Below are 22,357 nucleotides of genomic sequence, written 5' to 3'. Positions count from 1 at the left end.
ACTCTGTAACATTTGTTATAGAAATAAAAAAAAAACAAAACAAACAAAAAAACAAGATGAGAACAAAACCTGCCTTGATCTGATAACAGACAAAAGAATTCAGGTTGAAGACTCTGACACTAATACTCTGTCTCAAAACAAACAAAAACATCAAACAACAGGAATTACCATCCTAAAAATCTCAAGGAGTCTCAGCCAACACAAACAGCTAACGCAATCTGAAAAACAAAAGTGTAGACGTGGAGATCTCACATTTACTGATTTTGAAAGTTGCCTTGAACTACAGGAATCAAAATACTGCAGAAATGGCAGAAATACAACAAACACACAGACCAATAGGGCAGAGGATGGAGCCCAGACACAGAGAGAGAGGGAGAGAGAGAGAGAGAGAAAGTAAAGACACATACATGGTGAAATAAATACACGTATATATGGTTAAATGACTTGGGACAAGGGTGTCAATCAGTTAGTGAAAAAAAATGATAGTTTTAAATAAATGGTTTTATCAATGGAATTTTATGCAGCTGTGAAGAATAATGACATTTGCAGGAAAGTGAATGTGACCATGTTAAATGACTATGTTAAGTGAATGTGTTAAATGCAATAAGCAAGAGTAAGAAAAACAGATATTGCATGTTCTTTTTATATATGGCACTTGGATTTAAAAGTGTTGTGTGTGTGTGTGTGTGTGTGTGTGTCTGTGTGTGTGTCTGTGTGTGTATGTGTGTGAGTGAAGTCATAAGACTTTAGATGGGTGAAAATTTCCTTAAGCAAGAGGAAAAGAGAACAATGGAACACAAAAAATAAAGAAAGTAGAAAGTACAACTTCCTGGAAAAGGGAAGGAAAGGATCCAGCCAGAGGGGTACAAAATGCCAGGGACACAGGAGAAGGCAATAGGGAAAGAGAATGAACACAAAGTATAATGACATATCAGAATAAAAATGCCACAATGAAGTCCATTACTCTCTATGTAAGTTCCATATGTTAATAATAAAAAAGGAAAAGAAAAGCACTGTGGGATGCAGAGGCAGAGGCAAAGGCCTGTGAGTTCAAGGCCAGCCTAATCTACAAAACAAGTCCAGGATAACCAAGGTACACAGAGAAACCTGTCTTGAAAAACCAAAGAGGAAAAAAGAATTTCAGTTTTAGATGCAAATTTTTGGAAAACCATTTTCCAAAGCCTGCTGTCCACATGTAAAATAAATAAATAAAAATTGGATCAAATATATAAAGAGAAAATGCAAACCTCAAGTCTAGAGAGGTGGTTCTGAGGTTAAGAACACTGGCTGCTCTTGAAAACCCAGTTTCAGATTCCAGAACCCACACTGTAGCTCATCAGCATCTTTAACTCCATTTCTTGGGGATGCTGTACCTTCTTGTGACCTCTGTAGGCACCAGTCACACATGTGGCACATATACATACATGCTTGCGAAATACTCCAGAGTAAATAAATCATAAAAAAAAAAAAAAAAAAAAACTAAAACTTTCACATGCATATAAGAAGCAGCAGGATTATCAACAGAGGGAAATTAACTGAAACCCAATGTCCAAAAGGGCACCCAAACTTATAAAGGCAAAATGTTAATCATCTCAGCCAGAAATGGAATAAAAAACAAAAGAACCAAAAAACTCTAAACTGGAAATAAAAAATTTAGGAGCCCAAACAAGAACTCAGTGGCAAGTCTCACAAATAGAATACAAGAGTTCAAAGAGATAGAAGATATGCATACTGTGGTCAAAGGAAATCTAAAAAAAATACAGGCACAAAACATTCAGGATAAATGTGAAAGTATGAAAAGACCAAAACTATGAATAATAGGAATAGATAGAGATAGGTGTGACTTCTGGACAGAGAGATGAACCCTGGGAAGAACTGAGAGGGGCAAGATCTGTCAGTCAGATACAGAGAAAGTCCTAGGTACTGGGACTGAGTAAGAGGTCATGGGCCACATGGTAAACGTGGGCTAGAATAAATGGGTTAATCAAGTAATATAAGCTACTTGGGAGGTAGCAAGCTAAGGCCTATGCTATAATAAATAATAATTCTCCATGTCATTATTTGCGAGCTGGCAGGTCCAAGACAGAGATACTCATTAAAAAAAAGAACTGATTCTTTGCGGTAGTTGGTAAAATCAACAAACCTTTAGCAACATTAACTTAAAAGCCAGGCAGAGAATATTCAAATTAATACAACTAGAGATGAAAACAGATACCAAGAAGTCCATAGAATCATAAGGACATACTTTAATAACCTGTAATCCACTAGATTGGAATTTTTTTAAGTTTAGCCGAAGATAAATTAAGATCAGACAAGCAATTTAAACAGACCTACAAGCCCTACTCATAAAGAAGAAAGTCATTAAACATCTCACAACCAAAAACCCCAAGAACTAGATAGTTTTAGTACAGAATTCTAACAGACTTTCAAATAAGAACTAATTAATGCCAATACTCTTCAAATTATTCTACAATAAAAACAGTATGTTTGATCTCATTTTACTTTATTATTATTCTTCAGATGCCTGTTTGTTTTCTAGTAAGACAGAAAGGGAGTAGATTTGTATTGGATGAGAGTTAAGAGGATATCAGGAGTTTGGGGGAGAACAATAACCAGAATATAATATATAAAACAAAATCTATTTTTAATAAAAGAAAAATACAAAAAACAAAACTAAAATTTTTTTTTGAACTGTGAACTTATCTTTTCCAACTCCAGGCCTTCAAATTCATTAGAAAAAAGAGAAATTTGTTCAAATACAAATTGCTGGTAATCCTGGACTTTGTTTTTCCTTAACGAGAAACATGGATAAACTGTCTACTTGATTCATCAACAATTTAACATTAGACCAGAAGTCTAACAAATGTTCTACAGTCTTCAAAAGTACACATGGCACCAAATGGACTTGATCATAATGGTACTGCACACACAGTACTACTTCTTTTTGTAAGACATAGATTTTTAAAAATATTTTATTAATTTATTTATATTACATCTTAATTGTTAGCCCATCCCTTGTATCCTCCCATTCCTCCCTTCCTTCTGCTAAGACATAGATTTTAAAAGAAACTGATGAAAATATAAGAGGAACTGGAACACTTCTATCTTGCTAGTGGAAATGTAAAATTATACATATATATATATATAAATTGGTGGTTCTTGAAAAATAAATTAAAACTAAAACTACTGTTTGATCCAGGAACTGTACTTCTGGAGATAATTCCTGCAAACAGAGAGCAAAAATGCCAACATAAGGATATCACCATCCACAGAGGTATGCAAACAACAGCAAAAAAGTGGAAAGCACAGAAAACCTAAAATGATCATCACCCTATCAGTAAAAATACAAAAACATTAAAAGGAATGGGATTCAGATACATGGTTCATGGATTTGAAAACATTAAGAATGAAGTCATACCAAAAGTGTTACCAGAGACAGGTGAAGCAGAGGGACAAGACAGGAGAAACAAAGACTGGGTACAAGTCTTCTACTTAAAAGGTCATTAAAATCTTGGCATGGTGAAAAGTCCTAGAAATGTATAATGGTGATGGTTTACAACACTGCAAACATACTTAATGGTACTGAATTGTATAACTGGAATAATTAAATGGCAATACCTATGCCATGTGCATTTTATTATAAAAAAAAAAAAAAAAAAAAAAAAAAAAAAAAAAAAAAAAAACTAGAGCCCAAGTAAAAGACTGTTAATGAAGTATGTTGATATTTTGGTGTCCCTATCTTTTCCACTCATCACACCTATGTGAAGTTCAGAAAAACTAGAAGAAATTAAACACCACCAAACCAAATAACCCAATTAAGAAATGAGGCTCAGAATTAAACAGAGAATTCTCAACAGAGGAATATCAAATGGCTGAGAAACACTTAAAGAAATGCTCAACATCTTTAGTCATCAGAGAAATGCAAATCAAAACAAGTCTGAGATTCCATCTTACACCCATCAGAATGGCTAAGATCAAAAATTTAAGTGACAACACATGCTGGCAAGGATGTGGAGAAAGGGGAACACTCTTTCATTGCTGATGCGAATACAAACTTGTACAACCACTTTCTCAGAACACTGGAAATAGGGCTACCTCAAGACCCAGCTATTCCACTCCTTGGAATATACCCAGAAGATGCTCCAGCACACAACAAGGACATATGCTCAACCATGTTCATAGCAGCTTTATTCATAATAGTCACAACCTGGAAACAGCCTAAATGTCCCTCAGTTGAAGAATGGATAAAGAAACCATGGTACATTTACACTATGGAATACTACTCGGCTATTAAAAACAAGGAAATCCCAAAATTTGTGGACAAATGGATGGAACTAGAAATGATCATAATGAGTGTGAGTTTACCCAGAAGCAGAAAGACTCACATGGTATATACTCACTTATAATTGAACACTATCCCAAAAGGCATGTCCCATGAATGTCTTCACATACCAGGAGATTGGGATAGAAGTGAGGATATCCTACTGGGACTCTAGGTAAGAGAAATATAGGAGAATGGGGAAATAGAAGGATCCAGAAGGTCCTAGAAACCTATAAGAAGAACATCATGATGGGTGGATCTGGGCCTAGGGCACTCTGCTCAAACTACTGCACTAACCAAGGACAATACAAGTAGTAAACATCGAACCCTACTCTGATCTAGCCAATGGACAGGACATTCTCCACAGTTATGTGTAGAGCAAGAACTGACTCTGACATGAACACTGGTATCCCATATTTGACCACTTCCCCTTAGGGAGAAGGCCTGGTGGCACTCAGAGAAAGAATAAGCAGGCTACCAAGATAAGACTTGATAGCCTATATTCATATAGTGGGGGAGGAGGTCCCCCTCAGTCATAGACCTAGGGGAGGGGAATAGGGTAAAAGTGGGAGGGAGGGAGGAACAGGAGGATATAAGTGATGGGATAACAATTGAGATGTAATCTGAATAAATTAATAAAATAAAATTTAAAAAATATTAATTTTTCAAGACAAAAACTAGATTTTTAAAAGCAGCTTAGCTAGGATTCATGCACATATATAGATATATATCTTTTTCAGTTCAAAATAAAAACAAAACATCACTTCTACTGTTTTAGGACATACAATCTTTTTAAGGGGATGTTTCAGTAGCTCTAAATGGTATTACATTCTTGCATTAGCCTCTTCCTGCTCTAATTTCCCTTTGTAAAACCCACAGGGGCCTGCAGAGATGGTTCAGTGACTAAGAGCATTGTCTGCTCTTCCAGGGCGTTGGGTTAAATCCCCATTGCCCACATGTCAGTTCACACTTGTCTGTAACTCCAGTTCCATGGGATCTGACTCCCTCACACAGACACATGCAGACAAAACACCCATTTTAAATAAATAAATAAATAAATAATCCACAGCTGACATATATAAGACTTTATCAACTGCAACCTTCCTTATCTTAATCAAATTAAAATTTCAAATATGGTGTGTAGTTCAACCACTTAAGGTTTCTTAAGAAAAAGAACACGGTTTGGTTTGGTTTGGTTTTGTTACAGAGCACCCGGGTTTAGTGTATATCCCAACCATCCATAATTTGAGTTCTCAGGTGATTTAATGCATTCTTTTGGTCCTCATGGACCCTGCACACATGCTGGCAAAACACCCATATACATAAAATAAAAAACAAATAAAAACTTTTAAAAAAATGGTTGTTTACTAAAAAGAAAAGAATAAAATATTTTAGTTCCAGTGTATATTCTTAAAGAAAGAGGTAATGCGTACTTCAATAATCAGCTTCATCATAAAATATATTAAACTTTTAAAATATATTAAGCCTTAAATGTTACAAACAGGAAAAAAATCAACCAAAATATAAACACCTTTTATTAGCTATAAAGTTATCATTTCCTTCTAATTTAAAGTAAAACCCCACATGACTTTATTCTCTCTCTTGCCCATTTTCTCTTAAGCCTCCCATTTTCCTCCCCATCATCCCATTTTTCATATCCTATTAGCACAAAAAGAATGAAATTACTGCCATAGTGTGAACAAAATTAATGAGGAGAGATATATATAGAACTCCTGAAGATGTTCTTGAGTTGATGTTGCCATAAAAATACTGACATCTTACATTTTATTTTTTAAAGACTTATTTATTTATTTATTTATGTATATCATGTTTCACCTGCATGTGTGCCTGCATGCCAGAGATGGCATCAGCTCTCATTATAGATTTTTGTGAGCCACCATGTGATTGCTTGGAATTGAACTCAAGACCTTTTAGAAAAGCAGCCAGTGCTTTTAAACTCAGCCATCTCTCCAGCCCGACATCTTACATTTTAAGTGAGAGAGTTTACATTTAAAAAATGTTGGAGTCAATATAGAGTATATTAACAAAAGGTTAGGTACCCACAACTTATCTCCAAATATCAACATATGACATATGCAAACTGGTCAAGGACAAACCTAGGCAGCAATCAAGAGTTATTTAACATAAATGATTTAAAGTAAAGTACCATTTAATGAAAATAACACTGACTTGGGAGTTAAAAGTTGAAGTTTAAGATACTATAGTCTGCCACCCAAGAACTGTGAGAAGTAGGAAACCTAGTTCTAGGTCACCAAACCTTGCATATTCCCTTTAGCTCTTAGAGAGTCTGCTTTCTCTTTTGTAAACAAGGAAGGTTAAACACGATTAGTATGGCTCAGGTTCATTCTATTCGAATCTCAAAGAAAGACAATTCACCGTTAGAGATCATAATAAACATAATGGTATACTCAATAGGAAAACAACCGGAAATTTTTTTCTTCAGATTTGGTTGGTTGGTTGATTTTGTTTTCGAGACAGGGTTTCTCTGGGTAACAACCCCAGCTGTCCTGGACTCACTCCGTAGACCAGGGATGCCTCTCAAAGTGCTGGGATTAAAGACATGTACCACCATGCCCAGCTTTCTTTCTTGTGTTAATGGAGATGTTGATTTTTTTTGGACCCATTAAGGCACCACCATGCCCAGCTTTACGCCATCCATCCCCTCTTTAATTAACTATATAGAACATCTTCAGAGACTCAAAACAAAACTAAGAGATATAGAGCTGGGTGCCGTGGCACATGCCTGAAATCCCAGCATTCAGGGAGGCAGAGGTACATCTAAATGTTAATTATTAAAAGTATAAAACAATTACTATGTTGAGGCTCCTTATTAAGCAGGCTAAAATAAAACCAGGCCAAATCAGCATTTTTTTTTAATAGCAACCTATGTCTCCACTAGCTTTGTCACAAACTGGAACCATTGCTTTGCCCATTTAAAAAAAAAAAAAAAAACCTTGTCTTTTTTAGAGATGTTGCGTACCCACATCTTTACCCCATAAGTAAAAACTGACTATAAGAAGAACAGCTGGCAGTGCTTTAATCTTCCATAGTGGGTCCAAAAAATTTAACATCTCCATTAACATGAGAAACAAAGCCAGGCATGGTGGTACAGGCCTTTAATCCCAGCACTTGAGAAACAGAGCCTGGTCTACAAAGTGAGTCCATGATAGCCAGAGGTATACAGAGAAAGCCTGTCTCAAAAACAAACAAACAGACAGAATGAAAAAAGAGAAAGAAACAAGAACAAAGCAACACTTGTGCCAAAATGCAAATAGTGTATAACTTAGTCAACCAGCACTTGTAGAAAAGTCCAGGTTGAATGTTTTAGTTGCACACAAATTTGTCTGGTTTAATTTGTAGTTTAAATAAATGCTATCAGAATTGGCTCATTTCTGCTTAAAATTATTAGGAAATAAACAAATCAAATTATGACAAAAAGTCAGAGAAGGGAATAAATAGAAACACTGTGTATCCTAGGAAGCTTTTTCATAAATAAATATAAAAGATGATAGAATAGGCTGACAATAAACACATTTTCAGTCACTGAGTTCTGGTACCAAGCGAAGCATGATGGTGTACCCCTATATTCTCAGCTATTTAGGGTTCTATAGCAGGAGAGTCATACATTTGACGTTTACCTGGGCAACATAGTACAATCCTATCTAACCCAAACTAAGTAAGCCAGAGTCTACACTTAAAAATTGACAAAAAGATGCCAAATTGAGAATCTGATCAGTGTCTTGCTCAGAGGAGCTTCCTCTTGCAAAGGATGGAATTAACACAGAAACCCACAACTGGACAAGCGTGTGGAGAGTGAGAGAGACCTTAGACCACTCAGTATTAAATGGGATGCTTTCACCAAATTCCTTCCCTCAAGACTCAGGAAGCTATGCAGAAGAAGAGGTAGAAAAAAGAGGTAGCAAGTAAAAACCATTGGGAATGGAAGACACAAAGGAAACATAACAGGATTTTACACACATACAAACTCACAAACACTGGCTAGCATCCATAGGTCTAACAGATACAAACTATGTGGGATTCCAGCACTGAGACGCAAAATGGACATGAGCCCCAATCTTAACCCAGAAGCTATCTTCACGTGTTAACTGCTAGCAAGAAAAATTAGTTTTCCCCAATAGAGTTGCCCTGGGTATACAAAGCACACTTAAAGGAGGCTCCAAGCCAACACAAAGCCAACTCAATGGTATTTTTGGAGAATTTTTATCTCATAATGTTTTTACTTGGGCATTTTTAACATTACTAGGGTTTTTTTTCTTATTATGGTTTCCAGTTTTACGTTTTCTGTGTGTATGTCTGTTTCTCATGCTTTTTCTTTATTGTTGATTTTTTTTCCTGTTTGTTTTGTTTTATTCTGGTTTGTTTGTTTCTTAATTTGCCTGTTTGTTTTCTAGAGAGAGAAAGAGAAAACATGAAGTTGGGTGGATGGCGAAGTGGGGAAGATCTGGAAAAAGATAAGAGAGAACTGTTATCAAATACATGTATAAAAAATTATTTTCACTTAAAATATTGAAAATAGTCATATACAGTATTTGCTCTAATATTTTCCAGGTATATCCTGTAAAAATGTTCAATTTAATAAAATAGATTAGAGATGGTCAGATCTCTTTAGCATGTATATCACCATCAGTTTCTTACAATGCAAAGGTTTGCTGGGAGACTCTTACCTTAGATGCTATTCTCATGAAATCTCTGTTTTGATCAGTATCTGTTCCCATCTTTACATTCTTGACTAAATCATTGAGACTCAGATGATCATCATCAGGAAAGTATCGGAGCCTTTCTTTATCCTCATGGGTTGAAACCTACAGCAATGTGAACATAATTAAGTTTTTGCAGATGCTTTGAATGGATCATCCATAACTCTGATAATAAATGTACATAATCCTATCAGGTATCACAATTGTTGCTTCCATGTGAAAGAAAGTCCATCAGCATTACACTTTGTACTCTTCCCCTTTCCAGTCTTCCTTCCCAGGAGGAAGGATCACACAAGTGATTGCCAGGTTTGGTGAAAGATTACAACTGTCCATTCCCCTCTCTCCTCTTTTCTTATAGTTAAAACTCCTTATTATTGTGGAAGAAAGACTGCCAGTATTCAAGCCAGAAATAAGTATATAAAAAATCAGAGGTAAAAACTCACTTCTATGTGCCTAATGTTTGTATTCCTCCATCAACTCACATGGTGCCACATTCCCAATAAAATGACACCAGAAATCAGGACTTTGGAGAGGTAATCGGGCCATAAGGTGGAGCCATGATTAGTATCCTATCAAGACATGATAGCACCTTTTCTGTGCCTGCTCTTTATTGTGTGAGAAAAAATTGAGAAAGCATCACTGTGAACCCAGATATTAAAACCTACCAGTGCCTTCATTTGGATGTTTCAGCTTCAAACACTATAAGAATTCATTTCTGTTGGCCAGCCCACCAATCTAACATGTTGTTTGACAGATAAAATACTCACTCCTAAGCACTAATTTGCTATCATAGTCTATTCTAACATTGCTATTAATTTTTGCTAACCTAAAACTTATTTGCTATAATTTCCTTGGCTCTACATACTTAATATCCGGCCTATGCTCAAAATGCAAATCCTAGCTCTACATCTCTGACTTTAAACATTTATTCATATTGTTCAGTAATATGCAAATCAAACTGGCATCTCTGCTTATGGATTCCTAGTCAGTTCTGCCATTTTATATGTCCAAAGTTTTATTTTTCTCCACATCTCTCCAGCTTTGCCAGGCTTTGCATTACATTAAGTCCAACTCATTTCTTATACTGAAAGAATGAATTAATAACTATAGCAGGATAGATACTCAACAGGCAATCAATATTGGATATAAAATTATTTGTATATTTAGTTATCATCTAAATGATCTTCAAGTTTAAAACAAAACTTAACTCAGAGGAAGTGAATGTGTTGTTTTCACCTCCTTTCCAAATACTCAAGGTAGTGGTGGAAACTAATTCCCAGAGCTAAAAGATAGAAAAGAAAATGAGGTGCTTAAAAGCTCACAGCACCTACATAATTAAGACAGTACTGTGTATGAACATCACGTTTCCAGACCTCAAATTAGGTGTCTATAAAGATAACAGAGCTAGGAGGTCAAGATTTTCTATGTGCAACATGGTAAACATGCAAAAGAAATGGAATACAACATCAAAAAATGTACACTAAAATTAATATGTGGTAAGCCTTCTATGTTGAGACACTGGAAAAGACACAGTTGAATTGTTTGCCATTTGTAAAAGGTAAAAAGATACAACTGAGAATAAAAGTGATAGTTTGCTATTTTCCAATATTTTATTTCAAAAATTTTCTAGTCTAATATAAAAGGAACTCAAAGGATGAAAAAGAGAATTGTGAATTAGCATATACTAAACATACCCTTTGTCTATTCCGTCTTTTTGCTTTCATATCCAGAGTCTCTCTGGGGGTGTTCACAGGCCACATTCTTCCAGACTCATCCGTTCTAATAAGGATCACTTCTTGTTCATCTTCATGCTATAGAAAGGATTAGTTAATATTTGAAATTCTAAAAGAATGTTAAGTTGCTACACTTAACCACAGCAAATCACAGAAAAGATTCTAGTTTAAATACAGAAGTATAGGCCATTTCTAGTCTCTTGGATTTTTAATCACGTATTATAAAGTGAGCATGACAAGATGAGGAGAGAATCAAAATTCATTTTAGTATTTTAATAACTACTGAGACAACCTTCAAATAGTTCTGGTACTGGTTTTAACTGGGCATACTGGGTGTTGAATCTAAGATCTCATGTATAATACTAAGTAAGCATCCCACCAATGAGCTATATCCAATCCTCTTATTTACTTTTTAAAAAGATTCTGAACTATGGTATTATGAACCATTCAAGTGGCCCTGGACTCACTGCTGAGGGGCTGAGGGTTGGGATTGAGGAAGGACTCAGTTCTGTTTAAGAGACTGTCCCCAGGACACTGGTAGTTTGACTATATTCAAATGAGTGTATGGGCAACATAAGTTAGAGTTGGTGTTGTTTCGTTCATTTGCGTGTTCTCTCTCTCTCTCTCTTTCTCTCTCTCTCTCCCCTTCCCTTTCTCCCTCCGTCTCTCCCTCTCTTGTTGTTCTTTATTTTCCTGAGAGGGCACAAGGGTGGAGGGCACAAGAGTGGAGGACACAAGGGTGGGTGGAGGGTACAGGGACCTGGGAGGATTGGGAAGTGAGTGTGATCTGGGTACATTACGTGAAATTCCAAAATAATCAATAAAATATCATCTTAAGGGGAAAAAAATGAAGTTAAGGTACCAATAGTCTACTAGGACTTGTCTGAGAATCCCCATCTCTGATACAGTGGATAGTATATTTAGTGAGTGTTTTATAAACTTATAACTTGGAGTTGACTGTAACAAGGCAACCAATTGACAAAGCTGACTTTTCAAAGTATCTACTGTAATGATCAGTGTTTTCTTTGTGTTAACACTTTTCAAATACATTTCCTGTATCTGGCTCTTCAGAGTTATTATATTTGATATAGTTTAAAGATATTATTGTTACTAAAAATTATAGCCAAAAATATTTCTGGAATAACATAAAATAAAAATTTTCTATGATGCAAGTGGATTGTAATAATCAATAAAAGCATTAGGTGATATATTCATTAAACATCAATTGCAAACAAAGCTAACAGCTATTCACATTTCAATTTTCTTCTCAAAATTGAATAAAACATAAGAATCAAATCTATTTATATTTAACAGCTCTTATGAAGAAGTAAAATACATCCTTACTACTTTTTTTTTTTTTTTTTTTTTCTTTCCGAGATTGGGTTTCTGTGTGTAATAGCCTTGGCTGTCCTGGATTCCCTTTGTAGACCAGGCTGACCCTCAAACTCACAGCAATCCACCTGCCTCTGCCTCCCAAGTGCTAGGATTAAAGGCATGCACTACCATGCCTGGCTTTATTACTGTTCTTATAGGAATTTACTTTTCCAAGTATTTAGTGGAGATTAGAGACTGTCACTATTTTTCTCCCTTAATTATGTTGTGAGATGTTATATTTTAAACCTTTTTATTTGTTCCTTTGCTAGAAAAAGACACTTGTAATCCCAGTGCTCAGGAGGCAGAGGCAGGTAGATCTTTGTGAGTTTCAGGCCAGCCGCATCTATGAAGCAAATCCAGGGTTGCTAAGGGTGCACAGAGAAATCCTGTCTCAAAAAACAAACACACAACCAAAAAAAACAAAAAAACAAAAACAAAAACAAAACAAAACAAAAAAAGAAAGAAAATATAAAGATAGGAAAATATAATAATATGACTTCTAACTTCATCATACTATGAAAGCTGCTGTCTAATACTAAAGACTTTCAAATAACTAAAGCCAATAATTATTAGCTGTATGACCATATTCCTTGATTTGAAAGTATTTTATTATGTTTGTAGCATTCTCTGGTCTGAGTTCTTTTTAGTTTCGTGTGTATGTGCACACTGGTGTGGTGTATATGTATACGTATGCATATGGAGGCCAGAAGATGACCTTGCATGTGATTCCTTGAAATTACTGACTCAAAATGTGCTAGGTAGGTTAGTCTGGCTACGTAATAAGGCCCAGGAAATGGCCTGTCTCTATTGTACCAGCCCTGAGATTATCAGGTTTTAATACATGGATTCTGGGAGAATCTACCTCAAGTACCCAGAATCCACTTCAAGTACTTTACTGGCTGAGCCATCTCTCAAGCTCTTGACATTTTTATGCCTTTTTTCTTTAACTTAGTCACTTAGCAAATATTAAAGTAGCTGTATAAGCAAACATTTTCAGTTCCTACACCTCTAAGAAATAAAGTCCCTGACATAAAGATTATAGCTTCATGTGAAAACTACTCCCATAAGAATTATTAATATAAAGAAAGCCAGATTCATTTTCTGCTATGCCTTAGAGCTTTCTGTCATATGCTGGTGATTCCAAGCATTTATTCATTTCCCAGAAATCTAACCTCACTGGCACTAATACTGCTTCAAACTCTACTATTAAATGTAAACTTAATTGTGCTAGTCTTTACTTAACCTAGAGACTACATATCATAGACCAGAGTGATGCTCAGTTGTGAAATATGAATGGAATCCCTCCAAGGAACTGAGTATAAAAAGATCTACTTCTCCTTCTCCTGTGTAGGGTAGGTGGATTGGAAGGGAAGTATAGGCATTAAACAACCCCAAATAAGGTAGATTTGTAAATGACAAAACCTACACTGGTCCCTGAGGCTCCCAAGATTTATTGCCCACAATAAGTACATCCTCATATACAGCTGTCTTTGTTGTGTAAACTTTGCTCTACCTAATTCAAAGTTAATTGCCTAATCAAGTTACTGAATCCTGTGACCAGACAGAAGAAAAGTAAGCAAGGCTTATGTTCCTGGGCTTGGAGTCTCACAGGGACCACAAGTCTAGGAAGAGTGGAGAGAGGAAACAGAAGATGTAGCAGGAGAAGAGGCAGCTGGAGAGAAGGAAGGCACCATGGAGCATGGAGCAGTATGGTCCGTGAGCACATGGCCTTGAGGGCTGGCCTACTGGAACAGAAGCAGCCCTGGCAGAAACAATTACGGCAAGTAACATGGGGTACATAGCTGGGAAATAGCAAAACAGCTTAGAAGGTTGATACCTGCCCAGTTATGGTGCCTAAAAGCTTTTATAAAACCAAAAGGTTTCTGTTTTCACTTAATTTGGGAATCAGCTTGGGTAAAGAAGCCCTCTAAAGTCAAATAACAAATCAAACATCACCTGAGGAGGCAAGAAGAGGATGCCAGACTCCATGGAACTAGACTTACAAATGTTTGTGAATTGACATGTGACTGCTGGGGAGCAAATCTATAGTAATTAACCACCTAGCAATTTTTACAGACTTACTTCCTATAATCTTTATTTAATATCCCATAAATAATGTGAATCACATTTTATGACACTATCAATACAAGATGAACACAACAGACACACAGACATGCACACATTTTATACATCTATAAACAACCGTAATCCTGCATGGAAGGCTAGAAGCGCTGTACTAAATAATGGAAAGGCCAAGAATTTGCAAGACTTTCAACTTTTGACCCTGTACTTCTTTTCTAGTTCTTCATAATTCTGGTAAATTTACTATATATCTTACTTCCATTGCATAGGAAAAGTTACCTTCTTATTTTAAAAGGAAACCAAGAATGTAACTACAGCCAACAGTCAATTCCCAAGTAATTTTAAGAACATTCACATTGCTATATCACAAATTTCCAAAATAGTTACTATTAGACTATTTGTGACTTTCTGTCTCAGCCACCTTTTCAAGGCCAAGACAAAGGTAAATACTTTAAGTGTATATAAGACCTGGGACATTGTCAAACAGCAAAGATTCCTCAATAAATGCTTGACAAGTGGAATTAACAGATGAGGGTCTCAAACCGATTGATATGCTCTCAAAACTAACTGACTTCCTCTCCTTGGGTGACTATTTCCCACTTTTTCCTCTTTCATTTCCATAATACTGCAAGTAAAGAAGTCCTAAAGCCAACTCACTTTATGCACCTACAACAACGAGATCCATTCTACAGAGAAAACACAAAAAAGCCTGACATAGTAGTACAAGCTTTTAATACCAGTGCTTAGGAGGTAGAGGCAGGTGGATCTCTGTGAGTTCAAAGCCAGCCTGCTCTCCATAGTGGGTGCCAGGATAACTAGAGCTATATGATAGAAAGACCTCATCTCAAAAAACTAAAAAGGAAAATAGGCAAACCAATATTAACATCCATGTAATTTACTAATTTTTCTCCAAATAAAACAAACATACTTCCTGCTAGAAATAGAAAGCATTTATAAAAGCTTTTCATTTCCTAAGAATGCAAAGTGTTCCAGAGTGTTAAATTTTTCCCAACAATCACAGTTCAATCTGTACAGCTTTCAGTTTTGCAAATATTGAAATAGAATGTTAAATTATAAACATTTTATGTGAATATTCTTATAAACAAATCTCAAAGTGCTTTAGTCTTGTGCATTCAGTACCTATAAAATAGGCTTATATGGGTGGCAAAAAAATTGTGAATTTTTAAGAAAGAATATTTTAAGAAAGAAAATATTTTTTATTAAGTCAACTTGGTGATATAGCGAGGGATGAACAATGTCTACTGGTTTCTAAAAATAGTTGAGGAAAAGCAAATATTATTCTACCATAAAAGTATATCAATTTTATAGTAAGAAAAGATTAAGTATTTGCCAGACAAAAAAAGGTACCTCCAAATCTAGCAGTTCATTTCTAGTCACCCAACAAGTATCTAAAACTTTCTTTCTCACTCTTTCTGGCATAGAATGTATAACCTTTTGATATCATCATTTAGACTTTATTATCCCTTCATCTGTACTCAAATGAAAGTTCTAGGCAGGTGTTTTTGTTTCATGCAATGCTAAGTAAATGAACAAACCTTAGACAAAATAATTTGTTCTATATGAAATGAATACCTAATTCAACTCTCTTACTCGTCTGTAGGAAAAGAATTTAAAGAAACTAAGCTAGAGAATTTAGAATTTAGAATAAAAGCAGATTTCCTTGGCCCTAGGATGAGGCTTGCATCAGGGAATGCTAGTGAAATTTATACACAGCCATCTGTGTTACAATTCCACTGGTGCAGTGCATACACATACTTTTATTACTTACCTCTACTCTTGATCTTTTTCCTGATATCTGTGTAGTGGTTTCTTTAAATTTATTTGCCTCTTTAAGTTGGGCTTTAAGTTGTTCAGCTAATTCCTTAAAAAGGAAAATAAGACAGTTAGCTCTGAGGTTGAATTTTTCATTACAGAATATTTCAAAGTTATATAATAGAAAACAGCTTAACAACAAGCCCTGCAGACAACAGCCAACTTCAATAACCAATTACGCTAAATTTTAATGAGCATACCTCAGTTACAAATTGCTAGAATACTAAGAGCATTTGTTTATTGCTTTGAGGTCATATACTTCAAGGAAGTATATTTTAAAAGAGGCTGGAAAACGGAAGAAATGCATAGCATCAAGAATCACACTTTTGCAATTTCTTAGGTATTACAAACTTCCCATACTAAAAGTAATTACAAGACAAAAAATTTTGTTTTCTTCATTTCTGATGAGAGACTTACATAAAAACTTTGAATATACTACACTATTCTCAGAACTTTATAAATTTATATAAAACACGCAATCAACCACAAAATGATAGATTTATTTGACAGAAAGTAGTATGCTAATCTATTTCTTTAATTATGCCATGCTTCCATAAAAACAGGACACCCTTTTAAAAATGTAAGTTAACACTGGTGTGGTGGCACACACCTTTAGTTCCAGCACTTGGGTAGCACAGGAAGGCGGATCACTGAGTTTGAAGCCAGCCAGCCTGGTCTACAAAGTGAGTCCAGGACAGCCAAGACTACACATAGAAACCCTGTCTTGAAAAAACAAAAACAAACAAACAAACAAAAGTAAGTTAACCTACTAGGTTATCACTCCATCATTGCTGCTTCTGTGCTTTCAAATATTAAACTATACTTTTTTCTATTAGAATTATTTGATAGTAACCTTATCTCTTTTACTAACGTTTAGGCTGAGTTGAATTTCATTGGTTAGCAAAACCATGTTCAAAGAAAAAAACAGGCATATATAGAGTCTACAACAAAATAAAGAGAAAAAAAAAAGAAACAAACTAATCTTCCTTAACTGCTGTTTGTATTATTAAGCTGTTTTGGTAGTACACCAGAACAAAAAATTTAAGGAGCATTTATATTTAAATTTAAAACAAGCCCATGCATATGATAGTAAATAGATTTGCTATACTAGAAAGTAGAAGGATTTCAGGCTTTGCAATTCTGCCATATCAAAGTTAACAAAAATTAGTATAATGGGCATATAGTGAATGAATAAATGGATGAGTGAATAGTTCCTAACAAATTATCCCTATTTGTATTTAATTTTAGGCAAATTGGTCTTAACTCATAAACATCATTTAGGTTCTTTTTAAGACATTTTAAACTTATTGTTGGGATGCATCACAGCATGTGTGTGGACGTCCAAAGAAACCTGAAGCAGTAAGTTCTTTCCTTCTACCATGTGGGTTTCATATAGCAAATTCAGGTCATCGGCCTTGGTTATAACACCTTTAACTAAGCCATCCCACTGGCCCCATGTGCTTAGGTTGGGCTGCAGATAACTCAGTGGTTAAGAGCATTTGCTGCTCTTACAGAGGACGATAGTTCAATTCCCAGCACATACTTCAGGTGCATACCTATAACTCCACAGCTCTAGGGGATGCAACACATTTTTCTGGCCTCCATGGGTAACCCAATATACATGAACATACTCACACACACAGACACAGACACATATAAAATATGTAAAATATAAAAAATTTTAAAGAAAATTACAACTTTAAAATGAGAAATTAATAAGCAAATTTAATAAGTTAAAATGGAAATGAAACAAAAACATCTTTAGGTCTTTTAACTATTTTCCAGATATTAGGAATCCAAAAGTAAAGTACTTAAAAATAAAATAACAAATTTTTTCATAAATTTCATAAGTCTAATAAAGGGGAGATAATATATTTCTCCAGTAGAGAAACCATAAGAATAATGTTTCTAGAAAGTCTCAAGATTTGCTTTAAGAAATTAAGAAGCAGTAATTATCTTCAAAGCATTCCACATCTAAGTGACTGAAAGTTCTAAAACTATATCTGTGAAAATTAAAATTTTCATTCTTCTCCAAATGAATAGCACACAGAGGTCTTACCATATTGCCCATCATCTCTGCCTTAATTATCTTGGCCCCCAACTTGTTCTTTTCATCAACACTCAAGAAATAGGTGGACTCCGCCTCTGGACTGCAGATGAAACAGGGTAGGGGAAGAACATATGTCATAAATCAACATCATGCACTGTCTTAACTGACCTCAGCAAAGCATTCAACACTAATAGTAGGTCACAATTCTAACACGTAAAACTTAAGCTCAGCATTCTAGGGTGAATTACACTTCAAGATTCTGTTCCAATGCCAAGTACGACCTATTACAGTTGTAGTAATAACTGAAAACAGTCCAGTAACTGTAAGATAAATAATATACAAACTAATTAATATTCATTTTTTTAAATAATCAGCGAGTATATTCATGTACACCTACAATCCCAACACTCAGGAGGCCAAAGTTAGAAGCTGTCATGAGTTAAGATGCCATCTTGAACTACGTGGTATTTTGGACTACATCAAGAGACCCTGTCTGAGAAACAAATAAATAAACAAGATTTATACTCATTCTAAAAAGGAAACAAACAAAATCACTAATATCAGACCACAATTTTCTGTACCTTAAGAAATGCTGTAATCCATATGACAAGTTATTGATCTTTTCAGAACTGTAATCTTGAGTGTAGTTAATTACATTCAACAAGTAAAAACAATAACCATGAGTTCTTTTGTAAAGTTGGCCCCAAATTAATTAGAAACAAAAGTTATTTAAAATTGAGATCATGTGCCAAACTCAGGAGAAGCTTCACATAACAGAAAATTTCAGCCAAGATCTAATAACACAGTTGAACTACCTTAAGAGTCAAGGCTATAAAAACAAGGTGAACTTAGCAAGAGCCAGGAGTCCTGAACAAGGGTAGGAACAGATCCACAAGTCCAAAGTAGTCCCCATTCATGGTACAGCATGCCAAAGAAGAGAAGGCATATGATGAGAGAATCCCTCAGGAATGCCATGGAGTAAATATATGTATCAAGGAAATACCTATAGTCAGGGAAACAACTCTCCAAGATGGTTAAAGAATGTTCTGAGGAATTCTGGTAATAATGTCTGGTTCCATTAGCCACAAAGCAAAGTTGCATAAGTATGAAAATATTGGGTAGAACGCTAAGGAAATAATATGTTGTACACTAAAATGTTGCTCAGAGCCCAAATAAAAAATGTTAAAATTAAGTAGCAATGGTTTCCATTAATATCCTAAAACAAAATGCAAAAATAGTTAAATACATGACACATTTGAATGAAAATGTTCTTATAGAACTGATCAATTCATACAATGAATCAATGTCAATAAACAATAAAAGGAAATAAAGTATTCAACAAGTAAATATAATACTTAGTATCTAAATATTATCAGATATACAAGCAAATAGAAAAAAATCATAGAAAATTCTTATAAAAAACCATCAGAACTGACAGATATAATAAACAAGCATATCCAGTTACTAGTATAAAAGTATTCCATAAAGAAATAAGTTATTAATTTATTCAGATTATAACTCAATTGTTATCCCATCGCTTGTATCCTCCCGTTCCTCCCTCCCTCCCTCCCACCCCCACCCTATTCTCCTCCCTTAAGTCCATGACCGAGGGGGATCTCCTCCCCCACTTTATGGTCACAAGTTATCAAGCTTCAATTTGGTAGCTTGCCTATTCATCCTTTGAGTGCCACCAGTGTGAGAAGGACTGTAAGCTTTATCCAGGTGAAGATCACGGATACTCCACTGAGACTGACATTGTGATAGATTTAATGGAGCCATCCTGGCTCTGGAATTCAAGAAAGGGTTGGGGACTCCGGAAGAGGGAGCCAGACAGGATCAGCCACTGCACCGGCGGGGGGGGGGGGGGGGGGGGGGGGGGGGGGGGGGGGGGGCGTAGACTGACTCAGGTGGAGAGACGAAAGGCTGCAGGCCTGTGGATTGGGGAGACGACCAGCTTACAGGCCGGACCAGCATGTAGGCCAGAGACACCTGAGGATCCCTCCCATGGAACAGATACCAGAAGGTTTATTCTTGTTTCCCTTTAACCCTTTCCCCCTTTTGTATAGGATAGTTGGATTGTATAATAAAGTCTAATTGTTAAGTGTTAGGATTCTGCTTCAGTCCGCCTACCTGTGATGTCACTGCTTACCTGAAATGGGGGCGTGGCCGTGCGCAGGGCCATATAAAAAACAGACACTCCACATGGTGCTCTCTAACTCTCTACACTTTTACCTCTTTACCTCTCTACCTTTCTACCTTTCTACCTTTCACTACCTCTTTAGCTCTCTATCTCTCTACTTCTCTTTCTACCTCTCTACCTTTCACTACTTCTTTATCTATCTCTTTATCTCTCTCTTTCTCTCCACGTGTGTCTCCAGAGACAGTTTCTGTATCTGTATTAAACCCTTAAGTGGAACTGTTGCGTGGTGTGATTCCATCCTTCTGTACAGCTCCGCCGTTCACCTCTAACCGCCGCCGCACACTTTTTACATTTAGTGCCCAACATCGGGGAGGCCCTTGTGGTGGTAATAAGTGGTGATCCTTACCAGATTACCGAATAAAAACCAGTAGAATCTTTGCTCGCCTGCTTACAGATCCACTCCTGAATCCCAATTCCGTCCTCCTCACACACCTGCTAATTGGTAAGGTTTTTTTTTCCCTTTACTCTGCATAAACGCTTCCCTCTAGTTAGTTTGCTGGACCTCTCTGATTAACTGGGAACTGAAAACATCCTGGGCCTCTTCACTAACCCTACCCATGGGTTCCACTGGTCTTAGATTTCTGGTTTACTACACACATCTTTCCTCTCACTGGATTCAAGTCCCCCAGAATGCCTGCCTATAACCTCAGACAGTCTATTTTAATTCCAAAAATGGCCCAGAGCCAAGAAGTGGCACCCAACGTGAGGCCCGATGGGTTCCGTAATTTCTAATGATATGAAAAAGATTCAAAATTCAAAGATACAGAGATGCTGTTTCAGGGTATCAGCAAAATCGCAACTACTGTTGCAAAACTCCTGTTTGATACTTAAAGGGAATGTTCTGTTTTTTCGTTGTTCTTTTATTGTATTTCATTCTTAGAAGGATTAAAAGAAAGGCTAATAAGATAGAAAAGCTGGAAGGGTCAGTAAATTCTATCCTTTTAAAAAAGATTACAGATTTGACTGGAAAGAATAAGGAAAAAATAAAGGGATGGGAAAACAGATAGCATATTTGGTAAATGAGAATGATGAAAGACAGAAAATAGAGAGACCGGAAAGCCAAAAACATCAGAAAGAGTCAATAAGTTCTATCCTTTTTTAAAAAATTACTGACTTGACTAAATAAATGAAAAAAATGCAAAAAAAAAAAAAAAAAAAAAAAAAAAAAAAAAAAAAAACAAAAAACTGGAAGGCAGAAAAAAACAATAGGCACCTTTGGTTAAAAAGGGTGGAGAATAACAAAAATCATTTATTAAACTATTCCAAGGATCTGGGAAACCCTTCACAAAGTTTTTACAAAAATTAGGATCCGCTACAGATAGAGTATTGCCAGATTCTAATACTAAACAGACATTAAAGCTTATCATGGCTTATAAAAATATAAATACTAAATGTAAGAGGGTACTTAGACCATTAAAGGAAAGAGGCGCTCCATTAGATGATTGAGTAAAGGAGACAGTTAATATTAACTCTCAGGAGTATCAAAACAATATTGTAGGACAAGCTATAGCCAGAGAACCCAGATATCATAATACCTGTAGTATTTTACTGTAGTAAAATTGGTCATGTACAAAAAACCTGTAGAGATAAAAAGCACAATAACCCCCCAAAAAATAACTCGTAAGAGAAAACAAAGAGGTTCTGGCCATAATGATAACAAGGTGTCAAGACTTCCAGGATACTGTAATCGCTGGAAAACAAAAAACATTGATCTAGATTGTCAAGATAAGAGATGTACAAGATAACATCTTGCTGGCGGGAAACGGAAAGAGGGCACAATCGGCTCGGGGCCCTATAAACAATGCCAGCCAAATTCCCTTGGCCAGTTCAAAAGTGACAGACCCACAGGAAAACAGAAACTGAGTATTAGTGAGCTAATACATACTACTGAAGACAGTGCAGCCTTAGATCTGGCTTGAAATATGTCTCTTACCCTATCTCCACTGGTTAAATGTTACAAATTAAATACTGGTGTTGTCGATCCTTTGCCTTCAGACACAGTAAAAATGGCTCTGGAAAAAATTG

The 22,357-nt window shown here is 35.8% G+C and overlaps 1 protein-coding gene across 1 annotated transcript in view; it reads right to left on the bottom strand.

Annotated features, from left to right (window-relative positions):
• The window catches only part of Cwf19l2 (CWF19 like cell cycle control factor 2), a 69,847-nt gene that overhangs the window by 16,611 nt on the left and 30,879 nt on the right, over nucleotides 1–22,357 (bottom strand). Inside the window, exons 9-12 of the mRNA XM_051155867.1 lie at nucleotides 18,142–18,232; nucleotides 16,039–16,131; nucleotides 10,755–10,871; nucleotides 9,028–9,165 (exon numbers count right to left, since the gene is read on the bottom strand). Of these exons, the coding sequence (XP_051011824.1) occupies nucleotides 9,028–9,165; nucleotides 10,755–10,871; nucleotides 16,039–16,131; nucleotides 18,142–18,232 (439 nt within the window). The remainder of the gene's footprint in view (nucleotides 1–9,027; nucleotides 9,166–10,754; nucleotides 10,872–16,038; nucleotides 16,132–18,141; nucleotides 18,233–22,357) is intronic.

Source organism: Acomys russatus, chromosome 14 (assembly GCF_903995435.1).
Source record: "Acomys russatus chromosome 14, mAcoRus1.1, whole genome shotgun sequence".
Classification (NCBI taxonomy): Eukaryota; Metazoa; Chordata; class Mammalia; order Rodentia; family Muridae; genus Acomys; species Acomys russatus.
This window is presented reverse-complemented; position numbering and strand designations above follow the sequence as displayed.